Here is a 17,374-nt window from a genome sequence, read left to right as displayed (position 1 = left end):
AATTTTATTTTTGAACTTTTCTACCAGTTAGCCTCGTGTTTTGAGTCCGATGAGGTGCATAAAAAGAGTTGATACAAACTTTTCACGTTTTCAACATGCAAACAGAAGTAAGGCTTTATTATGACTTCGAGTTTAAGACATGAACATCTTCATCCCACCAAAACAGGGCTTAGTGGTTAGCAAGCGGTTTGGTTTCCCGTGTCGTGCCAAACAGCTCAATAGTGGACACCCCTCCACCTCCTCCATTCATGGTCGCTAATAAAGTTAATAACTCGAGCACCGACATACCGTCGGTGTGACTTGCTTCGACCACAAGGTGGGTATACATGTTCCACTCGTGACTTGTAAACAAACCACGTATTTTATGTCCCAATTAGTCTCGTTTTCTCCTCTAAAAACGTCAAACTTTTGTTTTTTCTACTACCCTCTGGACGCTCGTGAACGACGTTAGCTACTAGCAGCTAACCACCCCCCACCCACTTAAAAAAAGGATTTTAAATTAAACGACGACGTTAATCTTAACGAGAGCTCGATAGGTGGTTAAATGATGGTGCGGATTATTTTGAGAGAATTTCGCAAAGTTTTGCCTCAAAGTTGCGTTAACTCACGCTGCTAGCAAAGTAAGGGGCAGGGGTACTTTGTCCCCTCAGTGGGCATTAGTGTTACTAACTTCCCCCAAACCACAATTGTTTGACACCAATCGTTCGTTTTAGTAATTGCGTATTATATCAATTTGAGGTAATTTAAGTTGATCACAAAAATGCTGGAAAGCATTTAGAAACTTTTGTTCCAACTCCTGGTCCGGGTGATGGCAGCGGAGCGGTGCCGCTCGGCACACCGGGCTGGGAGTTGAGCAGCACGGATTTAGCCGACGGCTCGCGCGCCACTTACCTGGTGGATAAAGCAGCGAAATGACAACCATCATCAGCGTAACACAGTCCAAAAGCTGCAGCTTAGCCGTGATCTGAGGTCCGCTTCTCCCCATGCCAATCCATTCAGTTAGAATGGAGTTCCTCGACTGCTTCTCATCGACACTGCGGCTGCGGGGGAAATCAGACCAAAATTCGTCTTCCTCCCCAAGCGCTGTCATTCAAAAGGGGCCCCTGTCTTCAGGGCGGTTCTGCGGGGAGGGGTTTCGATCGTAGACTGGGGGCCCCGAGGTGATGCTTGGCCAATGGAGGACTTTTCTTTTTTAACTAACCACTTGATATTTACATGCCATGGCAATTTACTTGGGAGGCATTGCAAGAAGGGATTCATGATCAAGATTGTAATGCTAATATCTAAGGGTGGTGAGCATAGGTTGGCAGAGTGTCCAAAAATTGCAGTAACTTCTTAAACGTTTTGTTGCTTCAGAATAATCTGACTCAGGTGAAAAATAGCCATCCAAATACTGTGTGTGTACTGTAAATATTTGAGTAAAACTATGTAATTTTTCCATCAGAACGCAACTGATTAACTGGTGACATTTGCCCAACAACAGCCTCATAACTAAATACCATAATTTTCAGACTATAAACCGCTACTTTTTTCCTTCATTTTGAATCCTGCAGTTTATAGTCCAGTGCGGTTTATTTGTTGATTTATTTGGATTAATATATAAGACTTTATTTGACAGCGGCGTCATAAGACCGTCATAATTGTGACATGACACTATCATGACAGAAGTCATTAGGTGTCATCCTTCAAATTATGTCACTAAATCCCTTTATGTCCAGCTCAGATCTTTTACATCCATTCCAAAGTGAGATGATTTGCCTGATGACACAAAATAACATTTGTCATAAGCATTCATTAATGCTCATAGCAGTGTCACGTCATAATAATGGTATTCTTATGGCGCCACTGTCAAATAAAGTGTTACCAAATACCATTAATAGCAATTAAGGAAACAACTGGAACAGTAACTGAAGAAAGAATTAGCACAGGACATGAAATTTTGATTGTTATTTAAATCTGTAGTGCTGCAATGCATGCTAGGAGGCATTTTGGACAACAACAGTGTTGACAGCAGGTGGCAGCAGAGGCCGACTGTCTCCCCAAGGAAGCACAGATGGCCAAATGAAGCATTTTGAAGTAATGAAGCTTTGCAGCTAATTGGTTCAAAGCTTCAGGTGGTTCATTTGGTCTTATGACAGTCGTATGATGCCGCTGTCAAATAAAGTGTTACCAGTTAAATCTTGTGGTGTAAATATCCCATAATACAAGGAGGACAGCTGCAGCTTTTAGTCCAGTGCGGCTTACCTGTGAACAAATGTCATTTTCGTGTCAAATTTGGTGGGTGGCGGGCTATCGTCAGGTGCGCCTTAGAGTGCGAAAATTACGGTAATAAATCTTGATTAAAACACAAAACCTCAAGACTAAGTCAGCCACAACAAATGGTCTCAATGTTTTTATTTATTTATTTATTTATTTATTTATGTATTTATTATTGTCAACATGTGTAAAACAACATGTTCAACGTGGTGTTCTTAAGTAGTGAAATGTCAAATTTTTAGAAAGACACGGATAACGGACAAAACATCTTTTTCAGAGTCTGTAGTGTAAACAAAATGAATATAAGGTCAGGGGTGTTGGCACTGGTACTATACTTTTTTCTTACAATGTTTCGGCCATGCTTCTTATTAACCTATTCATTGCAGCCGTCCACTGATATTTAAATGTTTAGGCATATTCTCGTGACTTAATGGAAAGTAAATACAGATTGTGTCTTTTCTCTTGATTTAGATCACCTTTTTTCTATTATCAATGCTTATCTTGTGGTATTACGCATACTCTTGTAAAGTCACAAGTTTATTTTTCTAATTCACAATCTATTCTGTAAACTGTTACGCTTTTTAATACTACAATATTATTTCCAATAGCGACACTACAGTAATTATTTGAAAAATCATCTATATTTTCAACTTCTGACTGAAGAGTAGGAGGCATTCAGGGCATCTGCACTCTTTAACACCGCCTCCCTCCTACTGAAGACAAATGTTAGTGTGCTTTCAGCATCAGGCCGGAAGGCTATCACCTGTTGTTTTCTCACTGCTGAAGGTGCTACAGTGACATTGTTGTGGGTGCAAACTAACACTTTGTATCTAACTCAGCATCAATAAAACAGCGTTTTATGGTGCCAGAAATATGACTAACTTAATGGTAGGCATGATAGAGATAAGGTTAAGATAATACAGGCTGGTTAGTCTTCAAAGAGTGATTTTCTCCCTTTATCAAAATTGTCTAATTTGTTAGTGGTTTTATTACTATGTAGGTGTGTTTTATGTCTGAGACATAGGCACTATCTTTTCTTTTGGCTGAAGATAAAGCTGTAGGAAAAAAAAAAACGTTGATAATTTTCTCACTGCAAATTTCTGAGCAGCCCTAGTTTTTCCATGACTTTTTTTACCGAGCGACCTGTATGTTACTCTTTCCCTTTTGTGGCCAACTTTCCACCTCTCTGTAACGTTTTCTCTCACTCCTTCAACAACACTTCATCTTTCATTTGCACAGCTGTTATGAGGCCGGACCATCTGCAAAGACATGGCCACTCAAGCCTTCAGCTCTCACCTGGGATGTGGTGGAGGCTATTTGAGCCATGTGAAGCAAGAATTTTAATGCGGCCGGCCATTTCCTTATAAAATGTTGGCGTTTTGAAAAACCCAACAGTTGCATAATTGTTTTTTTTTTTTCTCTCAAATTGGATTAAAAGTTAATGTGTTGTTTTGCTGCAGCTGGAAAATTTGGACCTGCTGACTTTATGAGAGAGAGGAGAAGTGAACCCAGACAGTTGCTGGATCACTGCGTCTTCTGTACACATGCCTGGCCCTCCGGCCGCACAATTGTGTGATTCAGGTGGCCTGTCAGCCTTGTGAAAGGTCTTGACGGGCCCATGTTGATGTGGGGCTGATATATAGAGTGGAGGGGGGAAACGAAGACAGCTCAACCCAAGTGGAACATTTGGATTGTTCTGAGCAACAAGGAGCCTTGTCACACTGAACCCAGTGTGCCAAGTTTATTCCCTGGAGAGCCTGGCTTTACTCTGTTTGTTCAGCTAATTTAGGGGGCTAGCTTAGTTGATGGGCTGATCGCTGGCATTTTAAATCCACCTAAATCACATAAACTGAAGGTATGTTTAAATCAAAACCAACTGAAAATTGGTACTGTTTTTTTCTTTGCGATTTCAAAAATTATAATCCAATTGACCTCCAACGATCTCAGAATATATTGTAAAATGGACGCCCAACCAAAAGTTGGCACTGTTACTATATCCAAATGCACAACAGCTATTTATCCAAACCACATTTTTAGGTCAAATTCCAGTGCTGTGATCGACCATTGTTAATTTATTCAGTCACTGAATACCTAAAAGAAATGTAATTTTAAAACATTAGAGTTAAATAGGAATGATTAAATGGCGCAAAAGAAAGGTAAGCCGTTTGCATTGCGAAATTATGGATATGCCTGTTATTTGTTCAGTTTATTGTCAAATTACTGTACGTGGAATGGTAGTTGGTGTAGCTTTATTAATCTTAGGGGCCGTTTACATGGTGACTCTCTGAGAATACGAAAAATTTCAAATTTGCATTTATATGGGCCCGTCTCCATTCGAACGTCACAATTCCGCATGAAAACGATGTAGTATTCATGCAAGGCCCTAGGGGGCAGTGCAGATTTACAAGGCGACAGCAAATGATGCACTTTGACCCCACCAAAGTTCCTCAGTCCGGGAAAAAATATGCCCGCCCACTTGAAGCAATGGCATTTTTCTTTTGTTAAAAAGGCACAAAGATGGAAACATTCAACATATTTAATTTAAAAATATTATTAAAACAGTAAATTAAAGCAGACATTCCACCATATTTTCTGTTTTAATGTTTAGTAGCACCGCTGCGCCCGCCCAATGTGACGTGTGCAAGTGCTGACGTTATCGGCGCGGTCTCGCGCCGCAGGAGCCTTTGATATGCATGCGGAGGAAGCCCCCCTCATTCCCCCGCAATCGAATTCTTCCACTTTGGAGGCAGGATTCTGAATTTTTCGTCTTCGCTGACACCATATGCGCGCGAGGCCACTCCGCAACACAGTCATTGCGTCTTCGTGTCACAGAGTCGCCATGTAAACTGCCCCTTAAACATTTACAGAAAGCTAGTTTAGTTAACTAAATGCTGCTTTAGTTTTCCCTTTGACTGTTTAGTAAGGGCTATTTAGATGTTTCTTTTCAGGGGGAACTTTGGTTCATGTACTTTGTCACATCTTGAAATGCACTTCCACTCACCTGCTACGCTGTTCGTCCTCCCAACTAGTTGACGGCATTTCCTAAAAGGATAAACCACGTTTTATTTAGAATTAAGAGATTCATAGTCAGTATCAAGTTGTGATTTTGAGATTTCCCCATTTTACCCAAAAACTTGAGAATTAGGGCCCGAGCACTAGGCGTGCGAAGGCCCTATTGTAATGCAAAGGATTATTATTATTATTATTATTATTATTATTATTCTTCTTTCTTCATGGCAAATGAAAATGGCCAATTTGGAGGCCTGAACATGCACGAAAAGTCACCAAAATTTGCACATACGTGCAGATTCGCGTAAAATTTGATAATCTTGCGTCGTTTTGAAAAAATTTCAAAAAATGGCTCAGTGGCGCCCCCTTGACCCTTAAAATTTTCAAAAAGGCCTCTCCTCTCAGGTTTTCAACGTAGAGCGATGAAATTTGGGGAGTAGATACCTTATGCCTAACTGTTCAAAAAAGCCTCTTGCACCCATATTCCAAATCCGACAGGAAATCGGATATTTTGGATCAAATGTGAAATTTTTTCGGTTCACAGTTGGAGTTTACGTTTGGAGGCCTGAACATGCACGAAAACTCACCAAAATTTGCACATACATGCAACTTTGCGTAAATTTTGATAATCTACAAAAAAATTTAACAAAATCGCTCAGTGGCGCCCCCTTGAAATTTTCAAAAAGGCCTTTCCTATTAGGTTTTTTCAACGTAGAATGATGAAATTTGGTGAGTCGATACATTGCGTAAAACTGCTCCAAAAAGTCTCTTGCACCTATATTCCAAATCCAACAGGAAGTCGGAAATTTTGGATCAAATGCGAAATTTTATCGATTTACATTTGAGACCTTGTCGCTGAAGAAAATAGTTGGATCGTCTTCAAAATTGGTCAGACTATACAGGAGACATATGAGATCTTAAGTTTTCAAAATGGTGAGTTTTCATCCAAGGGTCTGGCCTGGGCGTAGTCCCAAAGTTGGCCATTTTTGGGCAAAACACCAAATTCAGAAAATGATTAAAAACTCCGTGATACAACGTTCAATCTTTTTCATTTCTAGCAAGTATATGAGATATCCCAGCCTGAACACGACTGCATTTAAATTTTACCCATTAGGCTTGGCGCCCCCTAGTGGGAACAGGAAATGGCCTTCTTTACGAGACAGGCTCCTCCTCCAAGGGAAAAAAATCTATTGACCTCAAACCTGTTTCAGGGGAGCCTCAAGACATGTGTTCAGGTGCCTAATGAAAAATATTGAGGTTTTGTAGAAGCGGAGAGGTACAAACTGGAAGTGAAAATGACCGTCAACAATTTGTCTCGCCAAAAACTTTGAACAGTCATAACTCGGCAGATATACAACATATCTGCGCCAAACTTCCCGTGTTTGTTGAGAGTCATACCCTGAAGGTTCTTGTAGGGGTCATTTGCATCAACTCTACAGTGCCAACTAGTGGCGACAGAAAGAAGTTTGAAAAAAGGCCTTTCCTATTGGGTTTTTTCAACATAGAGTGAGGAAATTTGGGGAGTAGATACCTTATGCAAAACTGCTCCAAAAAGTCTCTTGCACCCGTATTCCAAATCCAACAGGAAATCGGGTATTTTGGATCGAATGTGAAATTTTTATCGGTTCACAGTAGGAGTTTACATTTGGAGGCTTCAACGTGCATGAAAACTCACAAAAATTTGGACATACATGCAGCTTTGCGTAACGTTCAATAATCTTGCAACGTTACGAAAACATGTAACAAAATGGCTCAGTGGCGCCCCCTTGAAATTTTCAAAAAGGCCTCTCCATTTAGGTTTTTTCAACGTAGAGGGATGAAATTCGGAGAGTCGATACCTTGTACAAAACTGCTCCAAAAAGTCTCTTGCATGCGTATTCCAAACCCAACAGGAAATTGGGTATTTTGGATTGAATGTGAAATTTTTATCGATTTACAGTGTGCACATTTTACACCTTGGCACCTAGGGAATTAGTTTGATCATTCTCAAAATTGGCGAGACTGTTCATGAGGCATATGAAATCTTAAGTTATCAAAATGGTGTGTTTTCATTCACGGGCCTGACCTAGGCGGGGTGCCAAAGTCGGCCATTTTTTCGGCAAAACACCGAATTCGGAAAATGACTGATAACTCCCTCATACAACGTTCAATCTATTTTAAATCTGGCATGTGTGTGAGGTATACCAGCCTGAGCAGGACTGGATTGAAAATTTACCATTTGTGCCTGGCGCCTCCTAGTGGGAACAGGAAATGCCCTTTTTTACGGGACACACTCCTCCTCTAAAGGGAAAAAAATCAATCTACCTCAAACATGCTTAAGGGAAGCCTTAAGACCTGTCTTCAGGTGCCTGATGAAAAATATTGAAGTTTCGTTGAAGCGGAGGGGTCCAAACAGGAAAGTGAAAATGACTGTCAACAATTTTTCTCTCCAAAAACTTTGAACAGTCATAACTCACCAGATATACACCATATCTGCGCCAAACTTCCCGTGCTTGTTGAGAGTCATACCCTGAAGGGCCTTGTAGGGGTCATTTGCATCAACCCTACAGCGCCAACTAGTGGCAATAGAAAGTCACTCGTTTTTCCAATACATGTCCAGTTCTTCTCAGGTTGGTCATTGTAGTTTGAAGACCTATTGTAATAGTTATTTACGGCCCATGTCCACGTGTCTCTGTCTGTTGCCGTTATGACCCTTTATTCGCCATTTAAAGGAAATATTTTTTTTCAGAGACTCAGGCAGCTTATAGTGCCACAATATTTGGCACACTTGGTCGAATTGGCCCAGTTAGAAGATTAATTTTGGTTTTGAATAAGGGCTTGGCTGCACAGCTCAGTAGTGGCTCCTTTTTTGTAGTACTCTCTCCAATAGGGGTTTTTATCTCTTGGGTGTGGGAATGTAAATAGGCGACTTTCGAGCATGTTAGGTTCTAATGAGATGATTAGAGAGGAGGATCTGCCACCACCCTGACCTGCACACAGTCCGAGTTGCGTGACGTCCGAGTTGCGCTAGATTGCGAGGGCCCGTTCAGTCCTGCTTGCAGGCCTAGTTTTAATTGTTCTTCATAGTCATTGTATTCAGTAGATGTTTTGCTCAAGTTTACAATGTTTTAACTAAAAGTAGACAATGTATTGTACATGCTAACAGAAAAATATGTGAGCTTTCTGGGGGGATATTTTGGCTAATGTTAGTATTTAATTAGCATACGGTGGATCATCACTCTGCAATTTGATTCACTTAGCAAGCTGACTGTGGAATGTCCTATTTGGACGTTCCGATTAGCTTCTATCTCAATATTTAGTTCACTGCAACAGAGACGAAATTTTAAGTTTGACTGTATTCATCCCAACACACAATTTGATCAAATTTACAAAACATGAGTTTGAATATTTACTCTAAGACTGTCTACTCTGTTAGCATTCACTGAAGAAACACAATATTTTTCAATATGCTCAATAAAAACATTATAGGCTGTTACCCTATGATGAGAGGTTGGACAGCAGTTTTAGGGACACATGCAAAATGACTCGTTTAATGAAATAACTTGGTGACTCGCTGATTCTGATGAGTACACCATTGTATTTCATTTTTACTGTTGACTCGGGATGTTAAATGTCAAAGCAGTGAAATTATAGTTGTCGAGCAGATCATCCTCAACCTGGACTAATAATGAATGCGAGACTGACAATCAGTGAAGCAAATAGCTAATTGATCCAGGTGGATGGTAAGGATGACTTCAACACATGAAAGGAAGTCCTGGAACGCCTATCAAGCTTGACTTGAGGAGAAAGAGCTCTTTCTTTTGCCTTGCTTCCTCATGAGCATATTGCGTTGCAATACTCTCTAACAAACTAAAAGACTTCTAGTAACCTAGGCTCTATCACTTCAAGAGGCCTATATTTCGTACAAGTATTTTTATTTGTTTGCTGCAAGAAATTTCCAAACTAAAGCAAGTGAGAATGTTGAGTGAAGCGAGAAGGAATGGGGGATGGGTTGAGGAATGGGTGGGTGGGGTGTAGAAGTGGGGGTTGAAGGATTGGGTTTCCTCTGACTGTGTGTCTAGGCAGCTCCACATGTTCCTCATTACGGTCCTCACACTATGGGACCAGCTCCACACCGGGATGCTTGTTTTTGTTATTAGGCCCAATGTGCTGTGGTCTGAAAAACACAGCCGGTACAGGACCATCATAACGTGCAACTGTGCTTACTTTACACGCAGTATCTGCACTGGTGCCCTCAATGTGTTTGTACCTTATTTATTCACATAGCGGCTGGCGTGTTTATTTACACAACTGTGGATTGGGAGGGAGGTCTTTGTTTGTATATGTTTATGAAATAATAATAAACAATAATGCCAGTGTATCAGAAGTCATGCCAAGTGAATAGAGTTCAAAACTAAATATGTCCGTAGAACACAAACATAGGCGCATGCAACATTTTAGTGACCACGTGATGCTGTCATTTCAAAACAACTTCGTTTCAGGCAAGATTTCACACATTTTAGAGATTAATTTGTACCCTGACAGGTGCTGCTTTTATGGTTATCAACAAAATTCTGATGGGTTCAGCTGTTTACTCTTTGTAGAAATGTATAAAGAATAGCAAAACTGAGGTAATACGTTTTTTGTTTTTTTTTCCTCCATAATTTGGAGGCAGAAATGAGGAGAGCAGAATTCTGAGGTCCTGAGTTCTAACGTCTACTCTGGTCTTACTTTGCAGAGTTTGCTGTGTACTAGTGCAGAGTTTTCTCGGGTTTATGGTAAGTAACAAAAATACTATTGTATATAAAGTTTTAAACTTACTACTGGAGTGAGAATGCATCGTTTTCGTAAGCCTATGTACTGGTAAAATGTGTGCAACATGACTAGTTAATGTTAATTACAATATTTACTTTTTTTGTTTGCACTATTGTAACAAAAAATTGCTGATTACATTACAGAAGTAGAACTGATTTGTTCGGAATTTGGATAATTTGTTAAACCTTTTCATTTTGCTGTAAATCACCTCTTATTTTCTAAAGAAGTAAAAAAATTAAGTGTGGCTCAGGAAAGCCAGTAGTTGGAGACCCTGACTGTTGGGGTGTAACGGTACACAAAAATCTCAGTCTTGGTCAGCTTTCTTTCTGAAAATAAGAAAAAAGAAGTCCTGTGCTAAAGAGAAAAGCAATCCCAATGACAAAGATTTTAACATGTATTTTACAAATGAAATGCCTCAATGAATCTTTTTTTTTTTTCTATGAACGGTTTTCAAAAGCTTTATTGGTGGATTTTCTCGAGTTAAAGCGCCACACGGAAATTAATAAATTTAATTGTGCAAGCAGGATCTGTATTATTCTTATTATTTAATTACAGGTGTTTTAGCTCATTTCAATTTATTTTATTTAAATGGGCTAATATTTTTTTTATTATGTGTTTGTATTTTACAAATGTGATGTAGTATTCATTCATATTGTATATTTTATGTTGTATAACTTTAGTTCCTTTGTGAATATTAGTTCCTACTTGTTTTGTTGTGGTAGGAGAGTTTTGTATTGAACACGGGTGTCCGTAAACTATGTGACGTGAATCTAACCGTTGGCAGAGAAGTGCTGGTTGTTCAGATAAATATATCTTTACATTGTAAAGAAATTTGTGATGACAAGTTTTCTGCTCAATTGCACATCACTGACTCGTAGGCTATCTCTACATGTTTAGATGGACAGTTTAACCTTCAAAAATATTGTTTAGTAACAAATGCAGTGTTTACCCAATGATAAAAATGGAAATTGTTGATCTGTCAGACTTTTGACACTTTGCTCCATTTCATGCTCATCTTCAGACGTTAACCAAGAGGCGTGTCACTATTCTGCCGTGGGTTGACATTAGCGATCGCAGTCATGTAATAGCACGCGCCCTTGGCTGCTATGGCAGTAAGAGGACACACTTATTGAATTTTAAACAGGAAGCATGACAAATTGGCCCATTTTGTTTGTTTCAATGAACCTCTTTCTGAAATTAAAATCCTTTGAAAACATCTGAAAGCAGGGATGAGATAGCAGATTCCGAAAGTGAGTATGTGTCAGTCTGGTTCAGGCCGCGTGCTTGTCGAAGAGATCTGTTATCTCGAAAGAGATAAGGGCAAGCGTGGTGTGAATGCATACGGGCCAAGAGTGATAGCATCTCCACTCAAGGATCCCACTTACAGAACCCTGAATGATAGCTGACAGCATGCACAAGAGAGGGGGCAGGTTAGTCTGTAGTGTTTTTATAGGCACTCTTCAACAGGTATACAAGCAATTTGTTTGCCTTTCTTCTGTGGTCCTTTCCATTCTACTGTATAAACAGCAATTATCATATGTAAATCATGTCAAACCTAATGCACTTGTTGATTTATTGGAATGTCCAAAGTAAAAGAAACTTATTTTAACATTAACTGTCAGATAGGTTTAAGCAGAATGTAATCAGTTTTATATGAGTGAATTGTAAGTACAATGAAACACTATTGTTGTTTTGACTCTTTTCCTCTTCCTTCCTTTTCCTCTCTACAGAGGAACTGTTAAGATGGCGTCAAGCTCTGTGCTCATGAATAGACAGTCAACTGACAAGGTAACCTTAGCTCCGGGGTGATGGGGTCACGGAGGGCTGATGAGGGATGATGGGTAAAATAAATGGAGGGCAACACACTGAGGGAACCTGTGATCTTCTCAGTCGAAAAGGTGCATGGGGTGTTCAGGCTCGTTTGAACTTTGACCCTTTGGGCTGCCTTTGTTTTTTTTTGTGCATGTGTTTTGATGGTTAAGCATCATGAATCCTGAAATGTCAATCTAATCCACTGTAAAATTCTATTGTTTTCAGACTGCATTTTAGTCAACTATTCTTTTCGGTGTAGAGTAAATGTAAGATACAATATTACTTTTGAGATATTGCCGTGGAACCGCAAAGGTGGAAGTCTATTTACTCAAGGAAAATAAAAAGAAAATAAAGAAGTAGTTCATCAGAGTAGAATTATGGACTCCATAAAGCACTTTAAAATATTTACAGTATGTTTTACTATTATAATTGTTGTACAAGTTTAAAAATACCACATCGTAGTGCAGTTATGCCATGTCTAACTGTCTTGCAAGGGTAAAAATAAATAAATTGGCGTATAGTAAAACTGAAATAAGGTTTGTACATATTAATAACACCTGACTGTTTCATGATTGGAAGACAAACATGCAGAGATGGATTTTCATGTTTACCTAGGAAATGGGTCTCTTCACACTAAAACTAAACACAGCTTGCCAGTTTATTGGCATTTTGACTATACTGTACCAAACACCTAGGAACGGAATGCATGCACCGCTTCCCTACATTGCAATTAGTTTGATTTAAGCAGTGGTTATTTTGTCTCAATATGAGTGAGGTGAATAAACCCTATCTACAGTTAGTATGCAACAGTTGCTTTTATTTTTTTGCCCTGGCCCACCCTGATAACTAGAATGCACCAGGAATAGATGGGTGGGGGGATTACTTATTGCAGGATGTATATGTTTAGCCACTTTAATCACTGAAATATTTAAGACAAAGAAGGCATTCGTGGAATTTTACCTCCAGCTTCACTTGGTTTTAGGATGTTTAACGCAGAGGAACATGGCAAGCGTGTGTGGTTCACACTATTCATTCAGACTTTTTGTTAGATGGCAAATTCGATGGGCATTACTAGGAAATGTATTAATGGTATAGAAATATTAACTTTTCTTTGTAGTTTTCTCAAACTCACGTAACCCCCAAAAATGTCAGGTTATATAGGTACTTGGAGCTAAGCCACACATACGGTTGGCGTTAGACACATTTAATATTCCAATTTGTTTGGAATGACGATGTTGCTGAATACTTATTGACAACTTTGCTCTAGAAAAAGTGCAATGTAACTGATATGGGCAATTATTTCCTCAAATATTGATGAGCACACATGAGATGCAATATGTAGAAAAAAAACAGTCAAGCTTACCTTCAGAGTGTGATATGTGATGAATCCGGTGAATTGAAGCACTACCTTCTACTGGCACTTTCAATTGGCAAACGCCGGTAGCACTTCGTTCCCTTACAACCTCTAATGGCAACTAAGTACTCGGACAGCCAGGGGGACAGACAGCTATTCGAATCAAGGCACATGACAGCAGCTGTCTGTTTTAAGAATCGGCACTTTGATTAGAGTCTGATGGTAGTGAGCGATGAGGCCTAATTCCAACATATCTGGGTAGGGCGCTTTACGTCGAATGGAAAAAAGATTGAAGCACATTAATCAGATCGGCACATGCTTGCAAACAACGGACACCCCCGCAATCAAACACACACACTGAACACACCTCTGCATTTGTGCTTCTTGGGTTTATAGATCATTGAAAGGCTTGAAAGCATATGTCACTTTTGGAAAGCGGCCTGTATTCTCTACGAATTCCACCAGACCAACAGAAGAGCGGCGTCACTGGCTGGCCCCAGTGTTAAGCTGAGCATGTGTGCAACATGAATGAGAGGTCTGTCTGTTGATCCGCATTCACTCCCTGGCCCCATCTCCATTTGTCTTTCCACTTTTATTGCATTTTTTACATCAGCACCCATTGGTAATAATCACCCAAACATACAATATACAAAAGTCCTATTCAGTGGATCTGCAAAAGTCCAAAATATTTGCTGCAGTTGACGGCGATAGACGTCCAATCCATTTTTAACAGGGGGTGCTGGCAGTGATAATTCAGCCAATGAGTAAATGGGAAGATCTATTATTTTGAACACATTTTAAGGTTTGTCATGCTGAGGCTGCAAATAGTTGTTGACGTATAAGATTAAAGTGACTGTTATTTTTGTCCATGAGTTGATGATGATTTACTTACTGGTGTGTGGCCTTTCATTTGAAAAAATCTAGGGCATTGTTTTCTAAAAGCAGAGATTTGCCAATGTCTTATTTTGATTAAACACCAAAGAAAGGAAAAAAAAAATCAAAATTTTTTTTTTCGAGAAGAACTACTGTATGTAAATCCAAGAATATTGTTATGAAACTAAAATCGGCTTCGGACAACTTGAAGTTAAATCAGTGGCCCTCAAGGTAATAGTTGTTGATGTATCTATTTGTGACACTTCCAGTGGATTATACAGTATATGGTTATATACAGTGGGGATAATAAGTATTTAGTCAACCACTAACTGTGCAAGTTCTCCCACATGAAAATATTAGAGAGGCCTGTAATTGTCAACATGGGTAAACCTCAACCATGAGAGACAGAATGTGAAAAAAACAGAAAATCACATTGTTTGATTTTTAAAGAATTTATTTGCAAATCATGGTGGAAAATAAGTATTTGGTCAATACCAAAAGTTCATCTCAACACTCTGTTATGTAACCTTTGTTGGCAATAACGGAGGCCAAACGTTTTCTGTAACTCTTCACAAACTTTTCACACACTGTTGCTGGTATTTTGGCCCATTCCTCCATGCAGATCTCCTCTAGAGCAGTGATGTTTTGGGGCTGTTGTTGGGCAACACAGACTTTCAACTCCCTCCACAGATTTTCTGTGGGGTTGAGATCTGGAGACTGGCTAGGCCACTCCAGGACCTTGAAATGCTTCTTACGAAGCCACTTCTTTGTTGGCCTGGCTGTGTGTTTGGGATCATTGTCATGCTGAAAGACCCAGCTATGTCTCATTTTCAATGCTCTTGCTGATGGAAGGAGATTTTCACTCAAAATCTCTCGATACATGGCCCCATTCATTCTTTCCTTTACACAGATCAGTCGTCCTGGTCCCTTTGCAGGAAAACAGCCCCAAAGCATGATGTTTCCACCCCCATGCTTCACAGTGGGTATGGTGTTCTTCGGATGCAATTCAGTATTCTTTCTCCTCCGAACACGAGAACCTGTGTTTCTACCAAAAAGTTCTATTTTTGTTTCATCTGACCATAACACATTCTCCTAGTTGTCTTCTGGATCATCTAAATGCTCCCTAGCGAACCACAGACGGGCCTGGACGTGTACTGGCTTCAGCAGGGGGGCACGTCTGGCAGTGCAGGATTTGAGTCCCTGGCGGCGCAATGTGTTACTGATAGTAGCCTTTGTTAGTGTGGTCCCAGCTCTCTGTAGGTCATTCACTAGGTCCCCCCGTGTGGTTCTGGGATTTTGCTCACTGTTATTGTTATCATTTTGACGCCACGGGGTGAGATCTTGCATGGAGCCCCAGATCAAGGGAGATTATCAGTGTTCTTGTATGTCTTCCATTTTCTAATAATTGCTCCCACACTTGACTTTTTTTCCACCAAGCGTTTTACCTATTGCAGATTCAGTCTTCCCAGCCTGGTGCAGGTCTACAATTTTGTCTCTAGTGTTCTTTGACAGGTCTTTGGTCTTGGCCATAGTGGAGTTTGGAGTGTGACTGACTGAGATTGTGGACAGGTGTCTTTTATACCGATATTGAGTCAAAACAGGTGCCATTAATACAGGTAAAAAGTGGAGCCTCGTTAGACCTCGTTAGAAGAAGTTAGACCTTTTTTGACAGCCAGAAATCCTGCTTGTTTGTAGGTGACCAAATACTTATTTACCTCTCTAATGTGGAAATAAATTCTTGAAAAATCAAACAAAGTGATTTTCTGTTTTTTTTTTTCTACATTCTGTCTCTCATGGTTGAGGTCTACCCATGTTGACAATTACAGGCCTCTCTAATCTTTTCAAGTAGGACAACTTGCACAATTGGTGGTTGACTAAATACTTATTTGCCCCACTATATATATATATATATATATATATATATATATATATATATATATATATATATATATATATATATATATCCTATACATACACACACACACTACCGTTCAAAAGTTTGGGGTCTAAGTGAGCCCAAACCTTTGAACCGTTGTGTATCATATGGGATTTTTCATTATGTAAACTACGTTTCAAAAGTTTGGGGTCGCTTAGACCCCAAATATATGTATATATATATCCTGTATATGAACAGTATATAAAATGTGGAAGGTGAAGGCTAGGGTGGTTCCCATGGCAGTGGGACGACTCGGGGCAGTAACCCCCAAACTTGGAGAATGGCTCCAGGAGATCCCAGGAACAACATCTGACGCCTCAGTTCAGAAGAGTAAAGTCGTAGAGGACCCGAGCATAAGGATAACACAGATACCACCCTACAAAGGGTGAGAGGTATGTTTTAACTGTATATAGTGTATATATAACATATATATAAGATTTGATATCCTATCATATCATATTATGTTAATAGATATACTTACTGTATGTCTTTCTCAGTTTCTTCTTATTTTACCATGGTCCTTTAAAAAAACAAAACAAAACAAAAAAAAAGGGATTGGCCTAACCTTTGATGAAGGCTTAAATGAAATCTAGTGTAGTTCATTTGTGTAAAATGTTGATGCTACACATTGTTAGTGTGGAAATTTATATGACAGATAAGGCACGTTTTTCCACAAAATTTGGGATTTGCACTTTTATATGTAGAACGGTACTTTTTTTATTCTGACAGAGTTTGTCCTTAGCCTATTTATACTGTATTATGTGTTTTGTAAATTACATACATAACTTGGAGATGAATGCGATTAACTTTGCGAGATCGACTCAGGACGCTCACTGCTTGATACAGGGCTGTGTTCCTGGTGATTTATGGGTGCAAAAAGGCAGCCACGAGGCCATGGGGTAGAGTATGAAGGGGGTGTAGAGCAAGACAACACTGCTTAATTCAAGTCTAAAAGCGTTGTGCTGGATATCCAAACGTACTGCAACATCGGATATTTTCAGACTCCCTGGTTTTTTCGGCAGTGATAAATTCAATTGATGAACTCACAAATTCCAAACCAAAAGGGGAAAAAGACAGACATTTTATCATTCCACTTTATGTTTGAATTCATCTTGTTGCATACATAATGTGTTTTTAAGTGCCAAAGGAAATTGAACACATACAAGCGTCAAACAAAAAGTGATTCTTTTCTTCCAATAACGTGTTAAAAAAATAAAACTGAAAACTAAAATCGGTTCCTGCCCATTATTCATGGAGGATTGTTATTTCCATCCCACTCCCAAAGTGTGTTTCATCCAAATGTTTTAGGCAAGCAGCTGTTGAGGCAGGCAGCTGCAGGG

The 17,374-nt window shown here is 39.5% G+C and overlaps 1 protein-coding gene and 1 long non-coding RNA gene across 3 annotated transcripts in view; one reads left to right on the top strand and one right to left on the bottom strand.

Moving 5' to 3' along the window:
* Positions 1-13,376, bottom strand: part of rgmd (RGM domain family, member D) — a 28,598-nt gene extending 15,222 nt beyond the window's left edge. Inside the window, exons 1-3 of one of the 2 annotated variants that reach the window (XM_057840225.1) lie at positions 13,235-13,376; positions 5,258-5,298; positions 892-1,040 (exon numbers count right to left, since the gene is read on the bottom strand). In XM_057840225.1, coding sequence (XP_057696208.1) covers positions 892-1,040; positions 5,258-5,295 — 187 coding nt within the window. In that variant the 5' untranslated portion in view covers positions 5,296-5,298; positions 13,235-13,376. Of the gene's footprint in view, positions 1-891; positions 1,334-5,257; positions 5,299-13,234 lie in introns of those variants that run through there. The other variant, XM_057840223.1, reaches the window with a different exon arrangement.
* On the top strand, positions 167-14,121 carry LOC130918499 (uncharacterized). The gene is made up of 4 exons (XR_009063767.1): positions 167-316; positions 9,983-10,022; positions 11,790-11,847; positions 13,622-14,121. It is a non-coding gene; the product is annotated as an uncharacterized LOC130918499 (long non-coding RNA).
* The last annotated feature ends 3,253 nt before the right edge of the window (positions 14,122-17,374 follow it).

Source organism: Corythoichthys intestinalis, chromosome 7, assembly GCF_030265065.1.
Source record: "Corythoichthys intestinalis isolate RoL2023-P3 chromosome 7, ASM3026506v1, whole genome shotgun sequence".
Classification (NCBI taxonomy): domain Eukaryota; kingdom Metazoa; phylum Chordata; class Actinopteri; order Syngnathiformes; family Syngnathidae; genus Corythoichthys; species Corythoichthys intestinalis.
The sequence above is the reverse complement of the archived record's forward strand: the minus strand, read 5'-3'. Positions and strand labels throughout refer to the sequence as shown.